The 27,361-nt window shown below is 43.5% G+C and overlaps 2 protein-coding genes across 2 annotated transcripts in view; one reads left to right on the top strand and one right to left on the bottom strand.

Annotated features, from left to right (window-relative positions):
* GREB1 (growth regulating estrogen receptor binding 1) overlaps window positions 1-1,229 on the top strand; it is a 213,598-nt gene extending 212,369 nt beyond the window's left edge. Inside the window, exon 33 of the mRNA XM_040348569.1 lies at window positions 74-1,229. Within this exon, the coding sequence (XP_040204503.1) occupies window positions 74-237 (164 nt within the window). The 3' untranslated portion in view covers window positions 238-1,229. The remainder of the gene's footprint in view (window positions 1-73) is intronic.
* Window positions 1,230-10,772: 9,543 nt separating this feature from the next.
* NTSR2 (neurotensin receptor 2) overlaps window positions 10,773-27,361 on the bottom strand; it is a 117,920-nt gene continuing 101,331 nt past the window's right edge. The window contains exons 3-4 of the mRNA XM_040348570.1: window positions 13,382-13,472; window positions 10,773-11,512 (exon numbers count right to left, since the gene is read on the bottom strand). Coding sequence (XP_040204504.1) covers window positions 11,311-11,512; window positions 13,382-13,472 — 293 coding nt within the window. The 3' untranslated portion in view covers window positions 10,773-11,310. The remainder of the gene's footprint in view (window positions 11,513-13,381; window positions 13,473-27,361) is intronic.

Raw genomic sequence — 27,361 nt, forward strand, 5'->3', positions numbered from 1 at the left:
GTGAAGTTTGGCTCCATGGACATCCAATATGTATTTTCTAGAGGTGTACTGACTTTTTACATTCTCTTTTCAGATGCCACACTGTGTGTTGTGTGTCAGGACCGCAGCTCCCTTCGCCAGACAGTCAATAGGTTAGAACTGGAGGATGAATGGCAGTTCCGCCTACGGGACGAGTTCCAAACAGCCAATGCCAAGGAAGACAAACCCTTGTTCATCCTGACTGGGCGCCATGTTTAACACAAGTGGACCTTAACCAGATGTTACTGTGGCAGCACATACTCCCAAGTGCATGCTCTCTATGGTGTCTCAAAGCACTGGTCTTATTTCTGTTGCACTGAAGAAACACTGTATTGAAACAAGCCACAAAACCTTGCATAAAAAATATTACACAGTGGAAACAAACATTTATGACTTTTCCCGCTGATACTTAGTATTTAATAAGTATTTGTATATATTTGAAGCACTGAGAAATAGGGGAATTTGTACCTTTTATTTTTCTGAAATTGTAGATCATGTTTTATTTTTATTGTGTCAATATGTATTGTTAGAGTATTTTCATTTTTAATGACATGTATGTTACAATGTAGCAATAGGGAATCGGCTGATATAACGGCAGCTAGTGAGTTGGCGCTAGTTTGCCACATGACCAGCCAAACCCCATACGCTAGTAGCCATACCACCCACCATTGTTAGGACATATACTGCAAAGGAGATGTTCTTCCTGCACAGGAATACAGCTCTGTTTACACCTAGCTTTATAAAGATCATTCATTCCTTTGGTGCCTCTATGAGTCTTACGTCTATAAACAGAACCATACGCCTGTTTAATGCACCTGCAGTTACCATAGAGATTAATGTGCACCTTCAGTTTTGCAGGAAATTATATGCAGGGAAACAAAGGATGGTAGATGCTGCTTTCTTTTTCATAGTTATAAGGCATATTTAAAAGGTTTATGTCAAAACCTGCCTTCAGCACCATTAATCATTTCCCAAATCTCATATACAACTGGAACCAGACCATGGAAAGGTTTGGTGTCCCATAGTGAGATTCTGAGTTACTGATTGACAGTGGAGCCTGGCATATTAGAACTCTGATCTGCTTGTGGTAACAGACATACAGTACATGGGCACACAAGCCTGGAGTGTGTCTTTTGCCGCGGACACACGATCGGATTTTCCAAGGTTTTTCCGACGGAATTCCGCTCAAGCTTGGCTTGCATACACACGGTCACACAAAAGTTCTCTGAACTTTCGACCGTCAAGAACACGGTGACGTACAACACTACGACGAGCCGAGAAAATTAAGTTCAATGCTTCCAAGTATGCGTCGAATTGTTTCCGAGCATGCGTCGGAATTTTGCCTGTCGGAATTGCTACAGACGATCAGATTTTCCGATAGGATTTTTTTCCGTCTGAAAATTTAAGAACCAGCTCTCAATCTTTTGCTGGCGGAAATTCCGACAGCAAAAGTCTGATGGAGCATACACACGGTCGGAATTTCCGTTTCAAAGCTCACATCGGACTTTTGCTGTCGGAATTGCCGATCGTGTGTACGGGGCATAAGAGAAAAACACTGGGGCTGCCTATGCTGATCTCTCCTTCTAAAAATGCTAGCTGCCTGGCTGTCCTGCTCACATGCATCCACACCCAAAAACTAAAGATGTATAAATAGCTCAGTTTTTGCTCTGTATATGTAGCTGTGCAAGTTTATTTTCTATATTGAGTAAATGTCTCATATATACCTAGTGATCCTGCCAGTTTGCTCCCTTTCTGGGGTCTTTTTTAATAGCGTGACAGCCAGCTCCCAATCATGCAGGATAGTAGTCTCCCTATGCTTTCATGGTTGATTGACAGCTGCTCAATGTGAGACTGAGGTTTACTCTGAATCAGTGGTTCTCAACTCCTCTCCTTAGGACCCACTAACAGGCCAGATTTTAAGTATTACTTCAGGTAGACTAGAATACTGCAATCACTAAGCAGCAAATTATATCACCTGTGATGTATTTCAAGTTATCTTGCAAACCTGGCCTGTTAGTGGGTCCTGAGGACAGGGGTTAAGAACCACTGCTCGAAATGTAAGTGCCCATTTTGCTAGATAGCTTGGCTTGTCAGAATTAGTAGAAAAATAGATTTACTGGAAGGATCAACAGGAAATACACTATTATAAAGGAAGAACTCATCTGTTAGTGACTGACTGCGTTATATATATATTTTGTTTTACATTTTTCTATGGTTACACTGATCCAGAACATATAGAACAGAACTTTTGCCTTTCCTGGTCTGCATACTTCGAGGTCCATTATTAAAGGGGTGTTCCGGCCCCCAAAAATTTAAAAGCCAGCAGTTACGCATACTGCAGCTGCTGGCTTTTAATAATAGGACACTTACCTGTCCTGGAGTCCAGCAAAGTCGGCACCGCAGCTGATGTTTCAATCAGCTGTCGGGTGCTGCCGCCGCCATTGCGGGTAAGGGAACCCAGCAGTGTAGCCTTTCGGCTTCCCACCGGGAACCCTACTGTGCATGCGCAAGGCCCCCGCTCCTCTTTCCTATTGGTCCGGCAGCCGGGGAGGAGGAGGGAGCCCCGCAGGGAACATCACAGGCTGTGGCTCGGACTCCCGGAAGTGGGAAAGGATACCTATCAAAGGTATCCTGTCCCCCCCCCCCCCCCGAAAGGTGCCAATTGTGGTACCGGAGGGGGGAGGAATCAGATGAGCAGAAGTTCCACTTGAGGGTGGAACTCCGCTTTAAGAAAATATTAAAGCCGAAGGGTTAGAACAACAGCTAAGCAACTTTTTTTTACAGAAGGAGAATAATGGTAGCCCCTATGTTTCCATCATAACAGGCAGTGCCGAGACAAGGTCATCCAGCGCCCAGGTCAAAGATGCCAAACTGTGCCCCTCTTTCCCTTAGGGCAGGGGTGCCCAACCAGTGGTCCAGGGGCCACATGTGGCTCACGGAGCCCTCTGATGAGGCCCGTGACCTCCTGCTCTGGGATGACGGGTTGGCACACCCAGATTAAAGGTTGCCTACCCGTCATGCCAGAGCAACAGTGTTGTGAATGAAGCAAGCAGTAGAGGAAGCAAGTGGCTGCGGAGCAGAGCCGCTTAAGCCGTTTCTTTCTGTATAGCGCCGACTCCTGTCATAGGTAGAGTGAGATCAAATGCACTCTGCCTGGGACAGCAACAGCCGGCGATACCTGAATGAAAGACTGTTGTGGCCCGTGATTGGTTACTAAGTCGCTTAAGTGGCCCGTGGCTCCTCAAAAGGTTGGGCACCCCTGCCTTAGGGTCACGGTCAGGTTGCCACCCATCCATGCAATAAACCATTGCGCCAGGGGCAGCCATCCCTCCTGCCCACCCCTTGTCCCGGCCCTGATAACAGGTTCACTTGCATAACAGAACACTTTTTTAATGCAAAAAACATCATTACAGGAAGTATTTCTCCTACGTTTCTCCTTCAAAGGATTACTACCAATGGGCTCATGCATAGTGTGTTAAAAAGAACAGTTATTGTAGTCTACAGCAGCCATAATAATTTTTTCCACTTGCTCTAAAGAAGTTACATTTGGCAGGTTACCATAAGGTAGATCATTTTTTATTGTTAGCACACCTTTTATACATAAGCCCCATCATAACAGGGGAGTATGTGCTATTTCAGTTATATGTTGGAGTCAATCACATGTCTTATTATCCTTGAGCTCTCCCTTGGCAAGATCTACAGTACTTGTCATAGCCCTGACTTTGTGCCATGTTTTAAAGCACTCCTCCAGCTGCATTCTGCATAATATAAAAAATATTAGAAATACAACAGGAAAAGTGAAACCCCACTATAATGATTCAGCAGGAGTCATGACTGTAGAGATGAGAAGTCCACTACAGAGATCTCACCACAAGAGTCTCTGAGATATATAAGAAACTGTTGGCCTAGTCTAACTTCTAGCATCTACTAGACCAGTGATGGGGAACTTTGGCACTCCAGATGTTTTGGAACTACATCCCATGATGCTCAGCTACACTCAAGCATGCATGAGCATCATGGGAAATGTAGTTCCAAAACATCTGGAGTGCCAAGGTTCCCCATCACTGTACTAGACTGTAAAATATCTGTTCTGGGTGGACTAACTTGTTTTAGCATAAATCTAGCTTTGACGGTTAGAATTGGGACAGCCTGAATCCTAATGGCCCCTCCCAGGGTTTCGTGCATGTCAAATATTGGCAGCTCCTGTGTGTGCTGAAGGGCAACTACCCATCTGCAGAAGGTATGAGCTTGGGTTTGGCTCTGGGTTTTGAAACCCAAAAGGTAGCTTTCATTCCCTGGACACTAAGCTGCAGACAGGGGATCCCCTTGTATGCAGATTCATATACACAAAAGAACAGGGGTGCTTGTGATATCATTGACCTAATATGGGCACATGGCCACAATTGGTCAATTACATCATCAGCATCTCTGCCCTTTTGTGTACGGGAATCTGCGGTGTAGGGAATCACTCATCCCCAGTTCACTGGCACGGCACTGACAGCTGCCTTCTGGGTCCAGAATGGGCTCAAGCTCACCTTTAATCTGTAGTATCAAGAATAATGTATAAGCAGTCTGTCTTAGACCTATAGTAAGCAAATTGTTTAGGTCTTTGCTATGGTGCCTGTAACCAGCTTCTTCTCACCATGGAGTAGGTATTTGGTAAACTCCCTATTGGCTGCCACGACTATGGTGGCATGATAAGGGTGACCCATACATTAAAGGGGTTGTAAAGGTTTGTTTTTATTTTCTAAATAGGTTCCTTTAAGCTAGTGCATTGTTGGTTCACTTACCTTTTCCTTCGATTTCCCTTCTAAATGTTTTTTTCTTTGTCTAAATTTCTCACTTCCTGTTCCTCCTCTGTAAGCTTGCCCCCATCATCCGGGCCGTTCTGGCTGGGGGTTAGTCAGCGTGCTCACCTCCTCCCTTGGGACTACATCCCTGCGGGGAGACGCTGTGAAGCATCTCCCAGCAGGCATGTCGTTCCAAGGGAGGGGAGGAGCATGCTGACTAACCCCCAGCCAGAACGGCTCTGATGATGGGGGCAAGCTTACAGAGGAGGAACAGGAAGTGAGAAATTCAGACAAAGAAAAAAAAAAACGTTTAGAAGGGGAATCGAAGGAAAAGGTAAGTGAACCAACAATGCACTAGCTTAAAGGAACCTATTTAGAAAATAAAAAACAAACCTTTACAACCATTCGGAAATTTGCTCCTTGCAAGGAGAAATGTGTTGAGGGTTTCATCAATAAAATATTTGAATGCAAAATCAATCGGAAACAGAGGTCAGACACAATTGTACGTTATAATACAATTTTGTCAAGAGTGTCACACACTGCTGTATATGGTTCTTCTAGTTAAGTCTAAAATGTTTTGTTTACAATGCCATAGTGTACAAAGCTAAATAATATGAGTAGCTTTAAAAGTGAAATCCTATTGTAGTTTGTTTTTGCTTTACATAATATCCATTAGTATTTCTTTAAATCTTACCATAAGTCACTCTTCAGGTTACCAGTGTGAAACATGACTGGGAGATCTTGTTTACACACTTCCTTAAAGGGGTTGTAAAGGAATTTTTATTTTCATAATAAGCATCCTTTACCTGCAGACATTCCTCTTTTCACTTCCTCATTCTTAGTTTTTGCTCAGAAGTTGCTCTATTTCTTCTCTGTTCTGTTCACTTCCTGCTTGTCTGATTTTACTCACCACCGTGATGGGAGGCTTTACTGCGGTGGTCAGTGACGTGCTCGCCCCCTCCTGGGAACTACATCTGTGTGGCAGGACGCTCTCTACGTGTTAGAGACTTCAAGGAGGTGTGAATTACTGAGCGTGCCGCAATGCATACTGGGAAAAGTAGTTCTTACATGAACGAACGCCGCAAACCAGGAAGTGAATAAGAGAACAGAAACTAGAATGCCGGAGGTGATATAGATGAAGGAATTTAATAGGTATTTACTCGTTTTTTAACAGAATCATTACACTATTCTGTCTGTCTACCTTGCAGACATTAATTTTAGGCAAAACATTTTTTTTCCTTAACAACTCCTTTTAAGCTACAAAACTACTTCATGGATTTTGGGTTTGCATGTTAATCTTAAAATTATTTTTTATTTCATGTAAATAGTGTATGTGCACTTTGTTTTGGTCTTGTAATGAATTGTCTAATTTAATATGGTCATTTTTAAATAAATATACATAATGTATAATAGAGTCCTTGAATTATTTTATCTATCTATCAATCAATCACCTACGATCCTAGTGTTTGCTGAATATAGCAAAAATAAGCTCATGGCTGCCATTACTAATGTTGGCTTATTTCAGCCATTTTATTGCCATGATGTGTAGGACACATCATTGGCAGCAAAAGGGTTAAAATCACTGCAAGAACAGTGGAACCTTTGATTACGAGCATAATCCGTTCCAGGAGAATGCTTGTAATCCAAAGCACTCGCATATCAAAGCAAGTTTCTCCATAGAAGTCAATGGAAAAGAAAATAATTAGTTCTATGTTGACTTGAGTGAGTGAGTGAGTGACTTGTATAGCGCTACAAATGCGAACTGAATCGCCTCAAGGCACTTTTTCCAATTTTGTCCAGGTCTTTCAGAAGAGGTGTGTCTTAAGCTTTTTCCTGAAGGCCCAATGGTTTTCTATTGAATGCAATACCGCATGTGGCCAAAGGTGGGGGGGGGGGGCACTGGAGAGCCTCAGAAATATTCGGAGACTGTTTAACTGCATCCGGAAACCCTCACAAAAGCTTGGAAAAACTCGGGAACAGAGTATTTCCGGTGTTTAGGAAGGACTCCGAACAGCTCCAGCGCCCCCGCACCTCTGGCTGTTAAGAGTGTTGGGAAAATACATTTACCGCTGAAATTTAAAAATCTTTCTCCCAAAAGAAAAAACTGTTGCTGTAAATGCAGTGTGAGCCGGAGTTGAGCTTCAATTTGCTAGTGTATTTAAATCTGCTAGTATACCCAACACTCTCCTCTCTCCAGATTGACGTTGCAGCTGTCCAAAGGTGCCCCTGAGCTCATTCATCCAGAGTGGGGGCACTCTAACTTAGAAAGTGTGTTACTGTCCAGGTGAAAACAGAAGGAAAAAGCCTAAAATAGACAACTAATGCAACGTCCCCATCTAAGGGTTAGTAAGCTCCAACACATTTTTGGTTTTGGTTTTAATACCGCTTTAACCAACAACACCCTGATAATTTGTTCCTTGGTTATCTCTCACCATGAGTCCTGCAAGTCCCTACTTTAGGTTCCTTCAGTCCATCATGAATGCTGCTGCCAGACTTTTCCACCTTACCAACCGTTCAGTGTCTGCTACTTCTTTCTGCTGATCCCTCCATTGGCTTCCACTCAGCCTATGAACAAATTTCAAAACACTAAAAACGTACATAATCATCCACAACTCTGCCCCCAGCTACATCACCAATCTTGTCTTAAAATACCAACCAAACTATTCTCTTCAGTCCTCACAAGACCTCCTGCTTTTTTAGCTCCCTAGTCACCTCCTCCCATGCTCACCTGCAAGACTTCTCCACAGCATGCTCCATCCTCTGGATCTCTCTACCCCAATCTGTCATTTTTTTTTCTACTCTATCCACCTTTAGGTGATCCCTAAAATCCCATTACTTCAGAGAAGCCTATCCTGCTTCCAGCTAATGCACTTTTTACATTCTCTATCAGTTCACCCTTCGTAGTTATTACTTTTTGTATCACTAGACCCTCCCTCTAAATCTGGGTATTCACATTGAGTTTTTTTCATTCAACCAGCGGGTTGAACGAAAAAACTTGCAGGTTTCCCTTTTCCGCACTATGGTATTCTGACAGCGGGGTCTCCTCCTGTCAAAATACACAAATCTGCGCTGCAGCGGCTGATCGAATCCTGGTTTTCCAACAGGTCTGTTCATCAGAAGCCGATCTTCTAACCAGCTTCTATTGAACAGAGACAGGAACACACAGACCCAAATTTGGTTGGTTCCTGCTGAACTGGCCAAATTGTAATACGTGTAGACTCAGCTTTATATTGTAAGCTCTAATATGTGGGGCCCTCTGATTCCTCTTGTGTAAATCTTATTTTAACTGTACTGTCTGCCTTCATTTTGTAAAGTGCTGCGCAAACTCCTTTCACTATATAAAAACCTGCAGAACACATATGTCAAACACAAGGCCCGCGGGCTGAATCCGGCCCGCCAGGCCATGTCATGTGGCCCTTGCACCCAGTTTTGCAGCCTGAACGTGGCATTCCATTCTCCCACCTCCGGCTCTCGCGCTTCTGCTCCCTGCTGTCACTTGTAAACATAGGAGCCTTTCTTTGTTTACATGGGACAGCTTTTCTCTCAGTGGCTCCAGAACAATGTGGGTAGGGGTATATATTTGTTACTGTGTGCAGCCACTCCTCTTAAAATAGAATTAAAGGCAGTGACAGCTTGTAATTCAGGACACAGGGGTGCCGCCCCCCTATCCTTGCGTCCGGACCCCTAATCTACATGCATGGAGTGGGACGCATGGATTACAATGTTTTTTGTTTTTAAAGCACATGATGAGTCAGAGGCTCGGGGAGCAGGTGATCCGACTGAGGGAGGTGGGGGTGGCTGTGGGTGCATTGTTTGCCACCCCCTCCCCTATTTTTTTTTTACACCAGCTGTTTCTGATTACAGGTTTAATCTGACTTTAACTACTTGCCGACCAGCCGCCGCAGTTGTACGGCGGCAGGTCGGCTCCCCTGCGCGAGAGCCCGTAGCTATACGTCGGCTCTTGCAGCGGCCAATAGGCCACTAGGCTCGTCCCTGACTCCCGTGCGCATGCCCGGCGGGCGCGATCACCGCCGGGGCACCCGCGATTGCTCGTTACAGAGCGAGGACCAGGAGCTGTGTGTGTAAACACCCAGCTCCTGGTCCTGTCAGGGGAGAAATGCCTGACCGTCTGTTCATACAATGTATTAACAGAAAATCAGTCATTTCCCCCATGTCAGTCCACCCCCCCCCCCTACAGTTAGAACACACCCAGGGAACATACTTAACCCCTTCCCCGCCCCCTAGTGTTAACCCCTTCCCTGTCAGTGGCATTTTTATAGTAATCCAATGCATTTTTATAGCACTGATCGCTATAAAAATGCCAATGGTCCCAAAAATGCGTCAAAAGTGTCCGAAATGTCGCAGTACCGAAAAAAAAAACGCTGATCGCCGCCATTACTAGTAAAAAATAAATATTGATAAAAATGCCATAAAACGACCCCCTATTTTGTAAACGCTATAACTTTTGCGCAAACCAATCAATAAATGTTTATTGCGATTTTTTTAATGAAAATTATGTAGAAGAATACTTATCGGCCTAAACTGAGGAACAAAAATGTTTTCTTTATATATTTTTGGGAGATATTTATTATAGCAAAAAGTAAAAAATATTCATTTTTTTCAAAATTGTCGCTCTATTTTTGTTTATAGCGCAAAAACTAAAAACTGCAGAAGTGATCAAGTACCACCAAAAGAGAGCTCTATTTGTGGGGGAAAAAGGACGCCAATTTTGTTTGGGAGCCAAATCGCACGACCACGCAATTGTCAGTTAAAGCGACGCAGTGCCGAATCGCAAAAAGTGCTCTGGTCTTTGACCAGCAATATGGTCCGGGGGTTAAGTGGTTAAAACGCTGGCCCAAACAAACTATTTCCATTACATAACTATACAGGGTGCTCTTTAATATACTGTAGTGGTGTTAGCTACATAATAGACAACACTGTGTTCAGGCAGAAGTACAGGTGACTTCTTGTTTGCTCCTGGAATCAAAAAGAGACAGGCTGAATGCTTCTCCATCATTCAGGAGAAATCTTGTAATTTTATCAATGAACACAAGGCTTTGTTTGATTGGCCAAGGTGGTGAGGTGGGTGGATGGCACTACAATTTCCACCTCGGCCAACCAAATGAAGCCTTGAATTCATTGATAAAAATACAAGGCTTTGTTTGATTGGCGAAGGTGGTGAGGTAGGTGGATGAAACTACAATTTCCACCTTGGCCAATCAAATGAAGCCTTGAACTTGTTGATAAAAATACAAGACTTTGTTTGATTGGCCAAGGTGGTGAGGTGGGTGGATGACACCACAATTTCCACCTCGGTCAATCAAATGAAGCCTTGAATTTATTGATAAAAATACAAGGTTTCTCCTGAAAGTTGGAAAAGCTTTCAGTCCAACCCTAAGTCTGACAGGTAGCCACCCTAACCACTTCAGAAACTGCATAGTTATGTAATGGAAATAGTTGGCCCAGACAAACTAATGTCAAATTAAACATGGAAATATACTTTAAGAATGTGATCTTTAAACCAGGGTAAATTGTTAAGCTCCCACAATGCACTGGAGGCTTTTCCAACTGATCAAAGGTTGTGCTGTCAGTAGGCATACAGAGGTGGACGTAGAGTGGTTAAAGCAGGGGTGGCCAATCAGCCCGACCAAATGGGGCCCTCAATTCACCTCTATAGAGCAAGAGATGTCCGTTTACACCCGCCTACCTCCACTCCAGAAAACAGAAGGGAATACGTCCCCTTACATCTGAGCAGACCTAAAAGCCTATAGAGTAGCTGTGACCTGTCATCTGTCCGCTTTTCTCATTGCGGCCGGTTACCAAGTTGCTTAAGTGGCCCACACTGTTTAAAAGTTTGGGCACCCCTGGTTTAAAGAGTACTGGCACCACTAATCTATGTATCTTTACATTGGTTGCCCTTCATTTGGACATTAAAGGCTCCAAACAGCTCACAAAAAACATAAGAATGGTACAATAAATTTATTTCTAGGTGTGACCAGCGATCATTGTCCCAGTATTATTAGTACATTTGCAGACATCCAGCTGTTGGTAACAGACCATGGAGCGATGAAGGAAGTGGATATGTCCCAGTTAATAGGATGTTTTTTAGACTAGTACTAGTACACTATATCTTTATAAAATTTCAAAGTCTACCCAAACTGAGATAGATATTGGTAAGTTGATTTCTTCTTCTGGCTGCTTATTTCTGAAAAAGGGACCCTAGCAGAAAGTTATCTGTACCCAGGTACATAGCCCCACCCACTTGTTACAACTAGTATAAAGGGGGTCTCGCCCTTTTTGGTAGACTGACCACAAGATCATCCACCAACCAACCACTAAGTTGGGTCTGTGCAGCACAGGTGGACTTCAATATAAATATGACCTTAATGACTGAAATGCACTAGTGTGCCATATAAACACTTAATGTAACTCCTTATGTAACAATATTTGTCCAGTTTGCTCTGAAAATCTTTACTCCATACAATAGACAGAGGAGAAGACATCAGTCCGGTCTGATGTGCGAGGAACTCGATTTTATGGAGAAATCGCCATTTTGTTTACTGCAGGATGGGCTGAGGGTCTCCAGGAAGAGTTTTCGGAACGAAGAGGAGACCACATTATAAAGGACTGGATTCACAGCTGAGCTGATGTAGAAGAGAGTGTTGGTCAGCATATAGAAGTAATGGTAAAACGTGTAAAGGGACCTACAGGAGGAGAGCAACATGACAGTTATATGGCTTTTTATAATATACAATGACTCACAGTAGCACAAACCAATAAACTTTCATCATTGTGACATGGGCAAACATGTACATACTTAAAGGAGAAGTCCAGCCTGAGCTTGTTTGGCTGGGCTTCTCCTATGGGTCACAGGAGTGCAATCCGTTTTGCATTCCTGTGACCCGCTTTCAGCAGAGAGCGGATTGAAGTCCGCTCTCTGCTGACGTCACACAGATCAGTCCAGGCACCACGTCATCTTGACTCTGGGAGTCTGAATCCGCCAGGTGCCTGGACTGATGGCCATACCGTATTTTCACCGCCACTTCCGGGTATGTCTTCTGTGGGACTGGGCGTTCCTAATTGATTGACAGGCTTCCGACCGTCGCATACAGCGCGTCACGAGTTGCCGAAAGAAGCCGAACGTCGGTTCGCAGGCGCCGTATAGAGCCGCACCGACGTTCGGCTTCTTTCGGCAACTCGTGACGCGTAGTATGCGATGGTCGGAAGCCTGTCAATCAGATAGGAACACCCAGTCCCGCAGAAGACATACCCGGAAGCGGCGGTGAAATACGGTATGTACGAAAAAAAAAAAAAAAAAACAGCCGATTGTCATTAGGACAATTTGGCTGAATGTAATGTTAAAAATGTATTTTTGGGTGAACCCCCGCTTTAAGTCCAGCCAAAACATTTTACTTTGTCTCAAATAGAACAGGAAAAGATTGGAGCCTTTGTGAGGTTTTCATTGCTGTCAGTCTCCCTACTGGTAAATGATAAATGGCTTATTCGTCTTTCTAGACACCATGGGCTAGATTCACATAGATTATGTGATTTACGATCCGCCGGCGCAATTTTGCAAGGCTAGTGCAGTATTTTTTCTACATACTCTGACCAAGGACTTATTGACCCTCAGTGTTCAGCAGCTTTGTTATTGTTTGTTCCTTTGCGCAGTCTGCTGTTTTTTCTATATATACCTAGTGCAGTATTCACAAAGCACTTACCTCCAAACTTGCGCCGGCGGATCGTAACTCCCCCGGCAGAATTCAAATTCCGCGGCTAGGGGGAGTGTACAATTTAAATCAGGCGCGTCCCCGCACCAATTTAACTGCGCATGCGCCGCCGGTGATATTTCCCAGTGTGCATGCTCCAAATGACGTCGCTAGGACGTCATTGTTTTCGGCAGCAACGTAAATTCCTGCCATCCGTATTCGCGACCGACTTACGCAAACGTCGTAAAAATTTGAAACTCGGCGCGGGAACGATGGCCATACTTAACATTAGCTACCCCTCATATAGCAGGGGTAACTATCCGCCGGAAAAAGCCGAACGCAAACAACATAAAAAAAAAACGACGGGCGGCCGTTCGTTTCTGAATCAGCGTATCTCCTCATTTGCATATTCATCGCGAGTAAAACACGAAGCGCCACCTAGCGGACAGCGGAAGATTGCAGCCTAAGATCCGACGGTGTAAGTCACTTACACCAGTCGGATCTAAGGGAGATCTATGCGTAACTGATTCTTATGAATCAGTCGCATAGATCCGACCGTCGGATCTCAGAGATACGACGGCGTATCAGGAGATACGCTGTCGTATCTCTTTGTGAATCTGGCCCCTTTTCTGTTCAGATTTTAAATTAGAGAGAGTGGATCTGAATAAAAACCGTTTCTGCTCTGCTCTGTAAACTCTGTCACCTCTAATAAATGTTTATTTGTAAATATGCATTTAACATAACAATTTTATATTATTGTTTAAAAACATATAAATGTGGCAGGTTGTGTTATTCACCTGACTGTGCTGTGAGACAAATGAAAAAATAAGTTATGGGTGAGCACTTATTATATCTAATGACACTTACCCAGACCATTCATCATCCGGGATGTAGCAGAACATTAGTCTTCTGGCATGATATGGTAACCAGCAGACAATGTATGCTATCACAATGGCTCCTGTGGGTTAGAGAAAAAATGTTGTTAGATAAGACGTTGTATTTGATGAAGCATAAAAAGATACCCAGCTACTGCTGGCCTATATAAATCTGTCACAGACTAGGCTGCCCTGTTGAACCATATAAACTCTAATGTTTTATTGATGTAACAACTCATGCCAGCCAATTGATAATAAGCTTTATTTAAAATGGTTATAATTGTGGATTATAATCACATCAACGGCACAAACAGCACACTAGCTTAGTGATTAGCACTTCTGCATGGCATGATACTAACTACATGGAGTTTGCCTGTTCTCTCTCTGCTTGTGTGGGTTTCCGCTGGGTACTTACGGTATGTTTCCTCCTACACTCCATAGTTATGCTGGTAGTGTAACACTGGGCAATGTTACTGAGTTGCAGAATTTTATTTGTCCACAAGATTACAGTGCCAATTAGTCTTGCATAGCTATGACTGGACTACAATTGCCAAAAACGGTGTGAAAGATATCTTGAAGAAGGATCCTAGCTACAGCCCTTCATAGGCCAAACCTTCCAGGATCCATAAGCACCTCAGTACAGGAGGTACCCTATAAAGGTAAAAGCCTGGAAAGGAGCTGGGCAGCTGGGGGAAGCGCGCCAACTGGGAAAAAGTGAGAAAACATTGCTGGGCCGAGCCAAGCTGTGCCAGGCTGAACTGTGCTGAGTTGTGCTGTACTAAGCTGTGCAGTGTTAGAGAGTTGAATGCTGTGCTACAGAAGGTTAATTGGCTCCTGCCCAGACTGGGCCCAGTGTGTGCATGCATTGGATTGTGAGCTCCTTCAGGGCAGGGATGTGTACAATATATGTAAAACACAATATAAACACTTGTAAAGAATAAAATAAAAAATATTAGTTGCTAGTTCCTCCTTGTGTATTGCCCTCGCTGACTTTCAATGTTGTGTTACATCCCTGACCACCTGACCAGCATTGCAGAAAGTTTGCAGAATGTGAGCAGTCATATCAGTTTGGATTACCTCTGAATGCCAAGGAGAATTAAAGTAGAATAGATGGATCCGGGCTCTTTACACTAGAACATAACACGAGTGGATAGAGCACATTATACAGGTAAAATGTAATTTTGATGAAAAGTGCATTTTAGGGCCCCAAGATGAGACACAGGGCCAGATCCACAGACGAAGTACTTTCAAATTTCCTGCGTCGTATTGTTGTTTTGAATCCTCAAAACAAGATACGACGGCTTCTGGGTTAGATCCGACAGGTGTACGTCTTCGTACGCCTTCGGATCTAAGATGCAATACTTCAGCGTCCGCTGAGTGGCGTTTTCCGTGTTGGGTATGCAAATTAGCGATTTACGACGATCCACGAACGTACGCGCGTCTGGCGCATTTTCTAAAGTCGTCTGTAGTCGGCTTTTTCCGGCGTATAGTTAAAGCTGGTATTTTGTGGCGTATAGATAGAATTGCCATGTTAAGTATGGCCGTCGTTCCCGCGTTGAAATTTGTAATTTTTTTTTTTGCGTAAGTCGTCCATGAATAGGGATGGACGTAACTCACGCCTAAGTTAAAAAAATGACGTCCTAGCGACGTCATTTAGCGCAATGCACTGCGGGAAATTTCGGGACGACGCATGCGCAGTTCATTCGGCACGGGGACGCGCTTCATTTAAATGAAACCCGCCCCCAACCCGCCCAATTTCAAATCCGCCGCCAGAAATACACTACGCCGCCGTAACTTAAGGCACAAACTCACTGAGGATTCGAATATACACCAGGTAAGGTACGGCGGCGTAGTGTTTCTCTGATACGCTACGCCGATGCACATGTATGTGGATCTGGCCCACAGTCATTGGTTCCTAGGACATATGTGGCCTACCTGCACAGGTTCCTTGGTTTCTAGTACTCAGATGGCCTCCAGCATCCTAGCAACCAAGAAGTCATTCAATTAGTGTCAGTAGTGAAACCAGCAGTCATAAGTTCAGTGGTTGGGTGAACTGGCCATTTAGCTCGCCCATTCAGAGAACTCAAATTCTACATGATTGCAAACTCAATTCTCATCCCTACACAACACTTATATGTTATGTGTGCAGCACCTTCAGTTAGTTCAAAAAGATGACACAACCTCTAATGCCTTGTACACACGATCTGAATTTCCGATTGAAAAAGTCAAACGGAATTTTTTCATCGGATATTTCGACCGTGTGTGTGCCCCATCAGACTTTTTGTTCTCTTTTTTTCCGACAGAAAAAAATTCTGTAGGGAACTCCAAAAACACGCATACTCAGAATCAAGCCGCCGCATGCTCGGAAGCATTGAACTTAATTTTTCTCGGCTCGTCATAGTGTTGTACGTCACCGCATTCTTGATGGTCAGAATTTGGTGTGACAGTGTGTATGCAAGACAGCTTGAACGGATATTCCGTCCGAAAAATCAATCGGAATTTATCCCCACGGAAAATCCGATTGTGGGCATTACTTTATTTTATGGAGACTTATTTTGCCATATCACCCATTACATTAAAAAAAGGCCCAGATTTTGCTAGATATTAACAGCAGCAGTCTCTGAAAAGCGAGCTGTGGTGGATTGCTTTACTGAGGGCAAATAAGCAGCTGCTTCAAGGTGTTCAGAAAGCAATCCTGGCTCTTTTTGTAGCTTTTTTTTTCTTTGCTGAAAGGTAATTTTGAATGGCACTAAAGCACCACGACTGAAAGCCAAACGTTTTTCTTGCGGTTATAGTACAGCCCTATTGACTTAAAAGGGTGAGTTTGACACCCATAAGCCATGTTAAATTCCCTTGTAAACAGCAACTTCCCTAGCAAAGTGAACAGACTATTTGCTTTTAGTAGATCAACCTCTATGGTATATGTACTTCTGAAGTGTCACGGTGCCAGGTTTATTGACACTTTTCAGGCAGTCCTTATGGGCATTTCAGTTTGATGAAATCTGCTACATGAGGAATGCTTCAAGCTGCTTTTTGTGGCTTCTTGGGACTTTCCTCTCTTGATGAGACACTTTGGACCGGAATCCTCTGCCACAGGATTCAGCACCCGGATCTCTTTAGCTTGATTTCTTTCGAACTTTTAAATCCGACAGGTAACACTGTCAAGCCTCTCGGTGTACCGTGCATCCTTCGATGAAGTTTCCAGGCCTTCTCCCAAGATACCAGCCTCTTGCATGGCCCTCTCCAGGATAGGTCTTCCCCTCGCTTCTTTCATCAAGTGGCTTCCTCCTTCCGCAGGACGGACAGCACAGGATCACCTTTGCAGTGCAGGCCCCAGCCAGACAACTGGGCCCACAGACAAAGCCGCAGCCCCGGGCCAACGTGGCCCCAGGACTAGGATTCAGAGCAAGCACCTCAGGCCAGGTGGGCCACGAGGCGCGAACGGACGGACGGACCCCGCACCAATGGCGTCTGTCACTTAAGTACCCCTCCCCAGCATGCACAGCGGGGCGACCACTCCCACTGTTTCGTTGCTGAGGGGGACAAGCAATACACCCTGACCTTGCTGCTGCCACCCTTGGCCTAGGGTGGTAATGACACCCCCAGGCGAGCAATGGTGGATACTCTCAGCACAGCCATGGCTGGAACAGAGGCTAAATTGCCCTTAATCACTCTGGTCTGAGCCAAATAACAGCTCAGACCACCATCTAAATTTAAAGCAGCGCCTGTTCAACAGGAGCAGAGTGCTACATCATTTATTGATAATAAAAGGTGTTTATTATAAATGTGTGCATTTGTAACATACCAATTTTTATTATATACTGTATTTTGTGTTTATTTTACTTATGCGTAGTTAGAATATATCAAATTGGATTTAAAGTGTTTGTAAAGGGTTAAAAAAATTTTTTGGGGATAACAAACATGTTATACTTGGATGCTCTCTGCAGTGGAGCAGCCCTGAGCCTTCTCTTTTCGGGTCCACTGGCGTCACTCCTAGCCCCTCCCTCCTGCTGCTTGCTCTGGGGGCACTTGTGCATTCTGGCTCCTGAGCTGCCTCTGTGTGTCCATGAGACACAAAGTGTGAGGCACGGCCCTGCTCCCCCATTCCCTCCTCACTATCTGTGATTGACAGCAGCGGGACCAATAGCTCCCCGCCGTGGTGTCTTAGCTAATGAGGAGGCAGAACCTCGAGAGAGCCTTTGCTCTCATGCACATCGCTGGATCGGGCTTGGCGGAAGTATCAGGGGAGCTGCGGAGGGAGCTGCACACATAGGGGCAGATCCACATACATACGCTGCGCCCGGCGCAGATGTCAAATACGCTACGCCGCTGTAACTTACTTTGAGTTGATTTGAATCCTCAACAAATTTGCGCCGTAAGTTACGGCGGCGTAGTGTATCTCTCGTGGCGTAATTCAAATTCTGCGGGTAGGGGGCGTATTTCATTTAAATGAAGCGCGTCCCCGCGCCGAACGAACTGCACATGCGTCGTCCCTAAAATTTCCCAGCGTGCATTGCTCTAAATGACATCGCAAGGATGTCATTGGTTTTGACGTGGACGTAAATTACGTCCAGCCCCATTCACGGACGGCTTACGCAAACAACGTAAAACTTTCAAAATTAGACGCGGGAACGACGGCCATACTTAACATTGAGTACACCACCATATAGCAGCTTTAACTATACGCCGGAAAAAGCCGAACGGTAACAACGTAAAAAAAATGCGACGGCCGATCGTACGTTCGTGGATCGTCGGAAATAGCAAATTTGCATACTCGACTCGGATTACGACGGGAACCCCACCTAGCGGAAGCCGAAAAATTGCATCTGAGGCCCCGTACACACGACCAAACATGTCTGCTGAAACTGGTCTGCGGGCCAGTTTCAGCAGACATGTTCGGTCGTGTGTTGGCCCGAGCGTGCAGGATTCCAGCAAACATTTGCCCGCCGGGCCTTTTCCCAGCGGACAAATATTCGTGGACTTCGACGCATGCGTGGAAGCATTTAACTGGCAGGCCCGCCCACGTCGCCGCGTCATTGTCGCGGCGACACCGCGTCATCGTCGCGGCGACACCGCGGACACGCCCCGCGTATTGTTTACGCGTGGATTTCTGTACGATGGTTAGTACAGCCATCGTACAGAAATCCCCGGGCAGACATGTACGGTGAAAACGGTCCGGCGGACCGGTTTCATCGTACATGTTTGCCCGTGTGTACACGGCCTAAGACGCGACGGCGTACGAAGACGTACGCCTGTCGGATCTAACACAGATGCCGTCGTATCTTGTTTTGTGGATACCAAAACAAAGATACGACGCGCAAAATTTGAAATTACGCGGCGTATCAAGAGATACGCCGGCGTAATTTCTTTGAGGATCTGCCCCATAGAATGCATAAAGGTAAAGTACCTTCAACATTTACAACCACTTTAAGTGCAAATACATATTTTGTTCTTTTGTTCTGGGGAATTTTGGAAAATTTAGAAAAAGACATCTGATATAGCTGTTACTCCTCTTCATAATCTCCCACAGAAACCTCTATATATAAAACGTTATGTACAGTATCTGCATTGGAGGACTGAATGTTTGAATCCATTGACATACACTATATATATATATATATATATATATATATATATATATATATATATATATATATATATATATATATATATATATATACACATATACTATATATCGCCAAAAATATTGGCATACCTGCCTTTCCACGCAAATGAACTTTAATGGCATCCCAGTTTTAGTCTGTAAGGTTTAGTATTGAGTTGGCCCACTCTTTGCACCTATAACAGCTTCAACTCTTCTGGGAAAGCCATACACAAGGTTTAGGAGTGTGTCTATGGGAATATTTGACCATTCTTCCAAAAGCTAATTTGTGAGTTCAGGCACTGATGTGGACGAGAAGGCCTGGGTTGCAGTCTCCACTCTAATTTATCCCAAAGGTGTTCTATCGGAGGTCAGTACTCTGTGCAGGCCAGTCATTGCTACAGCCTAAGACTGGGATGCCATTAAGGTTCATATGCATGTAAAGGCAGGCGTCTTAATAACTTTAGTAAAATATATGGAGATTTGTGAGAAGTTCAGTTTAGCATTTGCAGTTACTCTTGATCATGGTTTTTGTTTTAGTTTTTTCTTTTTTTTAGATTGGTGGTCTCTTTACATTAAATGCTTTCAAAAAAGGTGATGTGTATTTTGAAAACCATTATTGCCATGTTACTTTCATATCAATTAAACAATTAGAATTTTTGTAATATATATTTTTTTCTTGTGTTATGATTTATTCCCTAAGCTTTTTTTGCTGTTCTCAATTATGTGTATAATTTATAAGTCTGGGTATGTTTCATGTTGTGCACTATTGAGATTGTATTTGAGAAATTATTTATACACAAGGCTCTTAAACCCCTTTCACACTGAGCCCCTATGGGCGGATTTGCAGCGCATTTTGGCCGCTAGCGGGGCGCACCACTTAAGACCCGGACCTTTATGCATGTAAAGGGACTGGCCAGTTTTTTGCGATTTGGCACTACGTCGCTTTAACTGACAATTGCGCGATCGTGCGATGTGGCTTCCAAACAAAATTGCCATCCTTTTTTTCCCCACAAATAGAGCTTTCTTTTGGTGGTATTTGATCACCTCTGCGGTTTTTATTTTTTGCGCTATAAACAAAAATAGAGCGACAATTTTGAAAAAAATTCAATATTTTTTACTTTTTGCTATAATAAATATCCCCCAAAAAGATATAAAAAAACTTTTTTTTTGTTTCTCAGTTTAGTCCGATACGTATTCTTCTACCTATTTTTGGTAAAAAAAATCGCAATGAGCGTTTATCAATTGGTTTGCGCAAAATTTATAGCGTTTACAAAATAGGAGATTGTTTTATTGCATTTTTAGTATTTTTTTTTTCTCTACTAATGGCGGCGATCAGCGATTTTTTTCGTGACTGCGACATTATGGCGGACACTTCGGACAATTTTGACACATTTTTGGGACCATTGTCATTTTCACAGCAAAAAATGCTATAAAAATGCATTGTTTACTGTGAAAATGACAGTGCAGTTTAGGAGTTAACCACTAGGGGGCGCTGTAGGGGTTATGTGTGACCTCATATGTTTTTCTAACTGCAGGGGGGCGGGGCTGGACGTGTGACGTCATTGATCGTGTTTCCCTATATTAGGGAACACACGATCAATGAACCTGCCACTGTGAAGAACGGGGAAGCTGTGTTTACACACAGCTCTCCCCGTTCTTCAGCTCCGGGGACCAATCGCGGGCCTCCAGCAGCGATCGGGTCCGCGGGTCCCGCGGCCGCGGTCACGGAGACCGCGACCCGCGGCTGGGCACTTAAGGAGGACGTACAGGTACGTGCTTGTGCCCAGCCGTGCCATTCTGCTGACGTATATCTGCAGGAGGCGGTCCTTAAGTGGTTAACCCCCGCTAGCGGCCAGAAAGGGTTAAAACCTCAGGCTTTCACACTGGGGACAATAAAGCAGCACTTTTAGGGCGGATTGCAGGCGCTATTTTTAACGCTATAGCACCTGCCATACGCCCTCAGTGTGAAAGGGGTCTCATAGACAAAATGTATACCTCCCTTTTACTTGTGTGCTACTGTATGATTAGCACAGATAAAATAGGCTCCTCATGGTGTGAAAGGTTTATTAAAACAAAAAAAACAACAACAAAAACAGAAGGTTAAAGCAGCAGGGAACACTTCTTTAAATACTAAAAGAGAATACAAGCCTTGCTAATTATATAGGGGCCCTAAACCATGATATTGTGAAGCTTAGGTTGCTGTGACTATCTTGGTGGGTAGCCTTGTAAGGGTCAATCTAGATACAACCTATATTTACATTTCGGCGTTAAGTAGATGAGGTACAGTTAAACCGTCATCTTATTATGTCTTATGTCTGTCAGTGGGGAGAAAGTAGATTCGATTCACCTAGAATGACCTTTTATAAAAGAAAAAGAGCCGCTGCTTTAGGTGTTTGATGATAACCTGAGGTGGAATGTCTCGTAGAGTGCTAGCCCCGGCCCGCCTCCGTGAGAAACGTGTAAGAAAAGAAATGGCTGCACATCCAGGAATTCCAATTGCCTTTTATTGTTCAAAGTGATAACACCAAAGACACCAACACGAGGTCACGTAGACGCGTTTCACACAAACATCTTGTGCTTAATCATTACAATGACTAAAATAACTGATAGATCTTAAATAGACCGCCCTAGTAACTGCAGGTGTTCTGGGGGTGGTGATAATCAGCAATAGTACACAGTCCGATCAATCACAAAACTTCAGCCCCAAAAAGCATCTGAATAAAGATTCAAATACAAAATCAAACAGAAGGTCCAAGTTCCCGTGCACATCGAGAAATCTCCCATACACACAAAGACCTGGACCAACAATCGCATAGAAACATTGTATATAAAATACATGAACAACACCAGTAAATAATTTGGAAAAAATGTATATAAATACACATAGTGTAAAGAAAAAGAAGAATAAAAACCATAGTGAATATAAAAACATTTGTGTAATCTGAGCATTTATGTGCATGCAGCTCCCAAGACGGACAACTTCCTGGTCTAGCCCCACGCACACCATAGTTCATGATATTTTGTAAGTACCCGGAACTGAAATTTTTTGTCTCTTCTGGTTATACTTAACCAATCATTTGACGACAATATATTCTATTATTTCAGACACCCTATAGCATCCGCTCCTGAGGAAGTGTTTTCACACGAAACGTGTCGGGCATCAAGGATGTAGCTATATGCCTCAATAGGATTCTATTTAGATAGACGACTTCTTGTACAATTTTACACTTATTTATTACCATGTTGTTATGTGCTGCCCAGTCTATGTGTATATAATATTTATAGAGAGAAGATAGTCACCGCTCTAATTAGGTATGTGGATGAATCCGTATCCTCTCAGAGAAACCCAGGTGCCGGCAATGCACGAAGCAATTGTAGAAAGAAATGTTTGGACAGCCGCACTCTGGAAAAACCTTCTCGGTTGCCTTTTATTGATAAAAGTATTCAAACACCACACATCACAGCAAAGACAGGGGCATACAGCTGACGTTTCGCACTATCAATCAGTGCTTACTCATAGCATACAATGAGTAAGCACTGATTGTAGTGCGAAACGTCAGCTGTATGCCCCTGTCTTTGCTGTGATGTGTGGTGTTTGAATACTTTTATCAATAAAAGGCAACCGAGAAGGTTTTTCCAGAGTGCGGCTGTCCAAACATTTTTTTCTACAATTTATATAATATTTATACTGTTTTGATGTTTATACTTTATTGCTATGTGCTGTCAATTTGGCATTATGTACATGTTTTAATATTGGTTAGTTTCATGTACGGTTGTACATGTTATCCTTAATACATGCTATACATACTACTATGCACTTATGCAAATAAAACTTGTTTACTCTCCATTTAATCCCCATCAGTCTACTGCTTCATCTAAAGTCCCAAACTCCTTTTTCTTTAATATGTGCATGCAGGTGCACACACATAAATGCTCCCACATGCACATACAAGAGACATACATGCAAAATCATTTATTCCTCCACTCAAAAAGACTACGCCAACACCATGAATGCATAAACAAATGCACCCATGTATACATCATAGAAGAACTACCTCCATTTTGACGCCTGCAAGGACGCATATGTGTCCCAATACAATTGAAAATATTGTATGGTAATTTGATACAGATCCTATATACAGGTACCATACATGCAATAATGTCCACTTTGGTTCAATGCGTCCACACAAAAGTACAAAGAGATACAGGGGCGACCTGGGATCCGACTTCAAGTTGCCCCAAGTCGCGCGGTCAAGAAAATGAATGGAAGTGAATGGAGCCGTCTTAATGTACACTACTGAAGTCCTCCGACTTCAGAAAAGGTTCCTGTACTACTTCAATCCGACTTCAGAAGTCGGATTACTGTCTTAACTGAAGCAACAATACAGGAAGATAACATACATTTCTCAGGCAAACCCCTCCCTCCCCCCTCCCTCTCACAGAGCTGATTGTTGTTTGATTGGCCACTGGAAAGCCTCCTGTGACAGGAAAGTCCTGTCATCGGACTCTTTACAATAACATGGAGACGTAAAGATACAAGTACTGTCCATTCATTGGTAATGGCACCCCAAATTCAGTTAGCAGGCATGCATTTTTCCACACATTGGGGGTTATTTACTAAAGGAAAATACACTTTGCACTACAAATGCACTTGGAAGTGCAGACACTGTAGATCTGAGGGGGACATACAAGGAAAAAAAAAACAGCAGTTTTGCTTGCACATGATTGGATGATAAAATCAGCAGAGCTTCCTCTCATTTCAGAACTTCCCCTCAGATCTACAGCGATCTACAGCAACTGCACTTACAAGTGCACTTGTAGTGCAAAGACGATTTGCCTTTAGTAAATAACCCCCATTTTGTCATTTGACAAATACGCTACCAATGTTCCAAAATGTACATTGAAAAACCCACACAATGCTCCATGCCCCCAAAAAAATTATTTGGCTTTTGGGGCTTTTTAAGCATATTTTGGTAGTTTTTTTTTTATCTCTCTTCTTTTCTGCTTTTAAAACACATTTTAGCACATTTTAACATGTATTTTGGCTCATTCTTCACATGCGTTTTTATGTGCATTCTGGAAATGCATGCTATTCCTGTGTGCCATTAATTGTTAATGGCACCCCAAATGTGGTTAGTAAATATGCTGTTTGCCAAAATACACATAAAAACCAAGTCAAAATGCAATTTTAAAAAGTGCCAAAATACATGCTAAAAGAAGCGCCAAAATGTGTGTTACAAACCACACCAAAATGCATGTGCCTTTTCAGCAAATGAGAAAATGTACCCTCCCGGAGATAAAGACGCCCTTGGGTGGACCGTGCCGCATAAACAATGGTTTATTGATACAAAATATTGGCAATCACATTAAATCAGACACTCAAATACCCATCACCCAAATAAATATTAATATTAGTTAGACAACGTTATCTAAGTAAACACTAAACTACGTAGGGGAATGCATGCATGCAAAATTACTCTAGCTGGGAAACCAGCTGTAAATTTATCCAGCTGGTTACCCAGCAGTTAAAGGGGTTGTAAAGGTAAATGTTTTTTCACCTTAATGCATCCTATGCATTAAGGTGAAAAAACATCTGACGGTACCGCCCCCCCCCCCCGAACCCCTGTTTTACTTACCTGACCCCTCGAAAGTCCCGCGCGCGTCCACGTGATCCTCTTTGGTTCCCAGCCTGGCCGTTGATTGGCTAGGCTGGACGGATTGATAGCAGCGCAGCCATTGGCTGGTGCTGCTGTCAATCACAGCGGATGACGCGGCGTGCCGGGGGCGGGGCCGAGTGATACAGTCGGCGGCTATGCCCGCCGCTGTATCACAGGAGCGCGCTCGCAAAGGCTTTCCACCATGCGAGCTCGCTCGCATGAATGTGGAAAGCTTTTGCGAGGAGGAGCCGAGACAGCCGCCAAGGGACCCCAGAAGACAGGGTTAGGGGACACTCTGTGCAAAACGAGCTGCACAGTGGAGGTAAGTATAACATGTTTGTTATTTAAAAAATAAATAAAAAAATGTGCCTTTAGTGTTCATTTAAAGAGATCAGCCACTTGACTGGTCAAGTCCTGTGATGGAAGTGAAATAAAATGAATATTTTATTCTATGCTATTTTGTGTTAAGCTAATTATTTTATTAGAACCTCTGAAATGTTGTTTTCCTTTTCTTTTATATTCTTATATATTGTTTTTATTTCCTTTTGATTGCTTGATCTATATAAGATATAATACCGTGTTTCCCCGAAAATAAGCCCGGGTCTTATATTAATTTTGGCAACAAAAGACACAGTAGGGCTTATTTTTGGGGTAGGTCTTACCATGTAATGTGCTGTCTTCTCTCCCCCTCTCTCTCCCTGCCTGACAGGAATCCATAGTGTAAACTGAGTTAAAATGCTTGTAAAATCCTATAATCCACTCTATTACAGTAGTATATAATGTACAATGTGTGTGTTTCTGTAATATAATTGTGCCAAATACCTTCGTTATAGCGCCTGTGACGCGCCGGAGCTCTCTTCCCCCGCAATTATATTACAGAAACACACACATTGTACATTATATACTACTGTAATAGAGTGGATTATAGGATGTTACAAACATTTTAAACTAGGGCTTATTTTCAGGGTAGGGCTTATATTGCAGTCCTCCTGGAAAATAACGCTAGGTCTTATTTTCGGGGTAGGTCTTATTTTCGGGGAAACACGGTACATATGCATGTGTGAAAATACATATTACAATACTGTTATTATCCTTACATGAAGTAACAGATAATGTTTTAAAGATAAAGTTACAACTCAGCATTGGAAATGGAGGACAAAGGACTAAAATAAAAGCAGCTGCGACCCCCCCCCCACACTCCTCATTCTTCAACCCCTCTCTCCTACTGCATTCCTAAATGGCTTCACTTCAAAGCCCTCTCCTCGAGTAAAACAAATATGGCGATTGTGGAAGGAACTTTTATGCCTGTATGACACGTGGACTGTTTGTACTATTAGGAGCCCTATACCAAGTATGGCTTTGCCCCTGAAAGCTTGGGTTTGAGGTCCCTGTATTACATGAGGCTACATGTGCTGTGGAATGTATGCCATGTACAAAGAACAGACGTCATAGGGGGGCGTGTAATAAGGGGCTGAATTGTATGAGCTGACCAATATGAATGCATTTGTTTTGTGATGTCATTTTGTCTATAAGGCTATGGAATAAATGGGTTTGGCCTTCTCTTGCTGGCTAAACGCTGAAAGGTGAGGCTGTAGATTTTTTCTCTGGTCTACATGTTTCACTATTACAATTTGGGTCAACGGCAGAAATGGGGTTAGCCCAGAGGTTGTATCAGGGGTCAATTTCAGTCCTAGCAGGACATATAGCAGAGTAAATAAAATAAGCTAAACGCTGGGGCTAACCAATGAATGATGACAGGTATGAATCTCACAACTAAAAACAATTTGTAGTCCTGTATGAGAGGGCTGTCAGAGTATGGCATTCAATGAAATCAAAGACACTGTGAAGCCGAGCCTAATAAGCAGGAAGCAAAGTAGCAAGGTGGCAGCATTCAGACCAAGTTCAGCATAGCAGGTAAGCAATCAGCTAAAAAAAAAGTCACAAAGCAGTTCAGCTAAGTATGAAGCGCCAGTATATATATATAGGGAGAGACACACACTGGACTTCGGGTCCGCTCACCAGACCAAATTATGTTTGAAGATCATCTAGGATAGCAGATATCCTCCTCTGCGTTAGATGGGAAGTCAGAATACGGCTTACTGCTGTATACAGTGGAGTATAGCCAAAGATGCTGGCTCCCCTGTCCCGGGGATTCAAAGCTTTCGTTGGTGTCTAACATGTGGAGGAATGTAGATGTCATAGGCAAACCTTCCAGATTGGTGTGTCTCAAGTAAGGTGGTCTGCTACTGATGGCTGCTTTTCCCGTTGCATTCCTCACTCAAACGAGCATATCGAGGGCCGGCTTCATGGATGTGTCGGTTAGTGTCAAGCCGATTCCAGTGCAGAGCGCATGTGTCCGATTACGTAGACCCACCCTTTTCTGTTCCCTACTGCACATGTGTGAAGCATGCTGTGCCTTCTAATTGACCCGGTGGTGGAGGAAAGAGGAGGGGGCCAAACTTCTGAGGGACGGTGCCGTCTTCGGAAGTGGGGAAGGGGGACCTATTAAAAACAGGTCTCCGTTCCCCCCTGCAAGGTGCCAAATGTGGCACCAGAGGGGGGAAGGAAGCAAATACGTGGAAGTTCAACATTTGGGTGGAACTCCATGTAACAGGAGGGCCCATGGAACCCAGAAGCTCTTAGAATGTATGAGCCAGAAAATAATGGACATTCAGAATATACTGTATCTTGGATTGCTTTAACATGGGTC

The sequence above is a fragment of the Rana temporaria genome, chromosome 4, assembly GCF_905171775.1.
Source record: "Rana temporaria chromosome 4, aRanTem1.1, whole genome shotgun sequence".
NCBI lineage: Eukaryota > Metazoa > Chordata > Amphibia > Anura > Ranidae > Rana > Rana temporaria.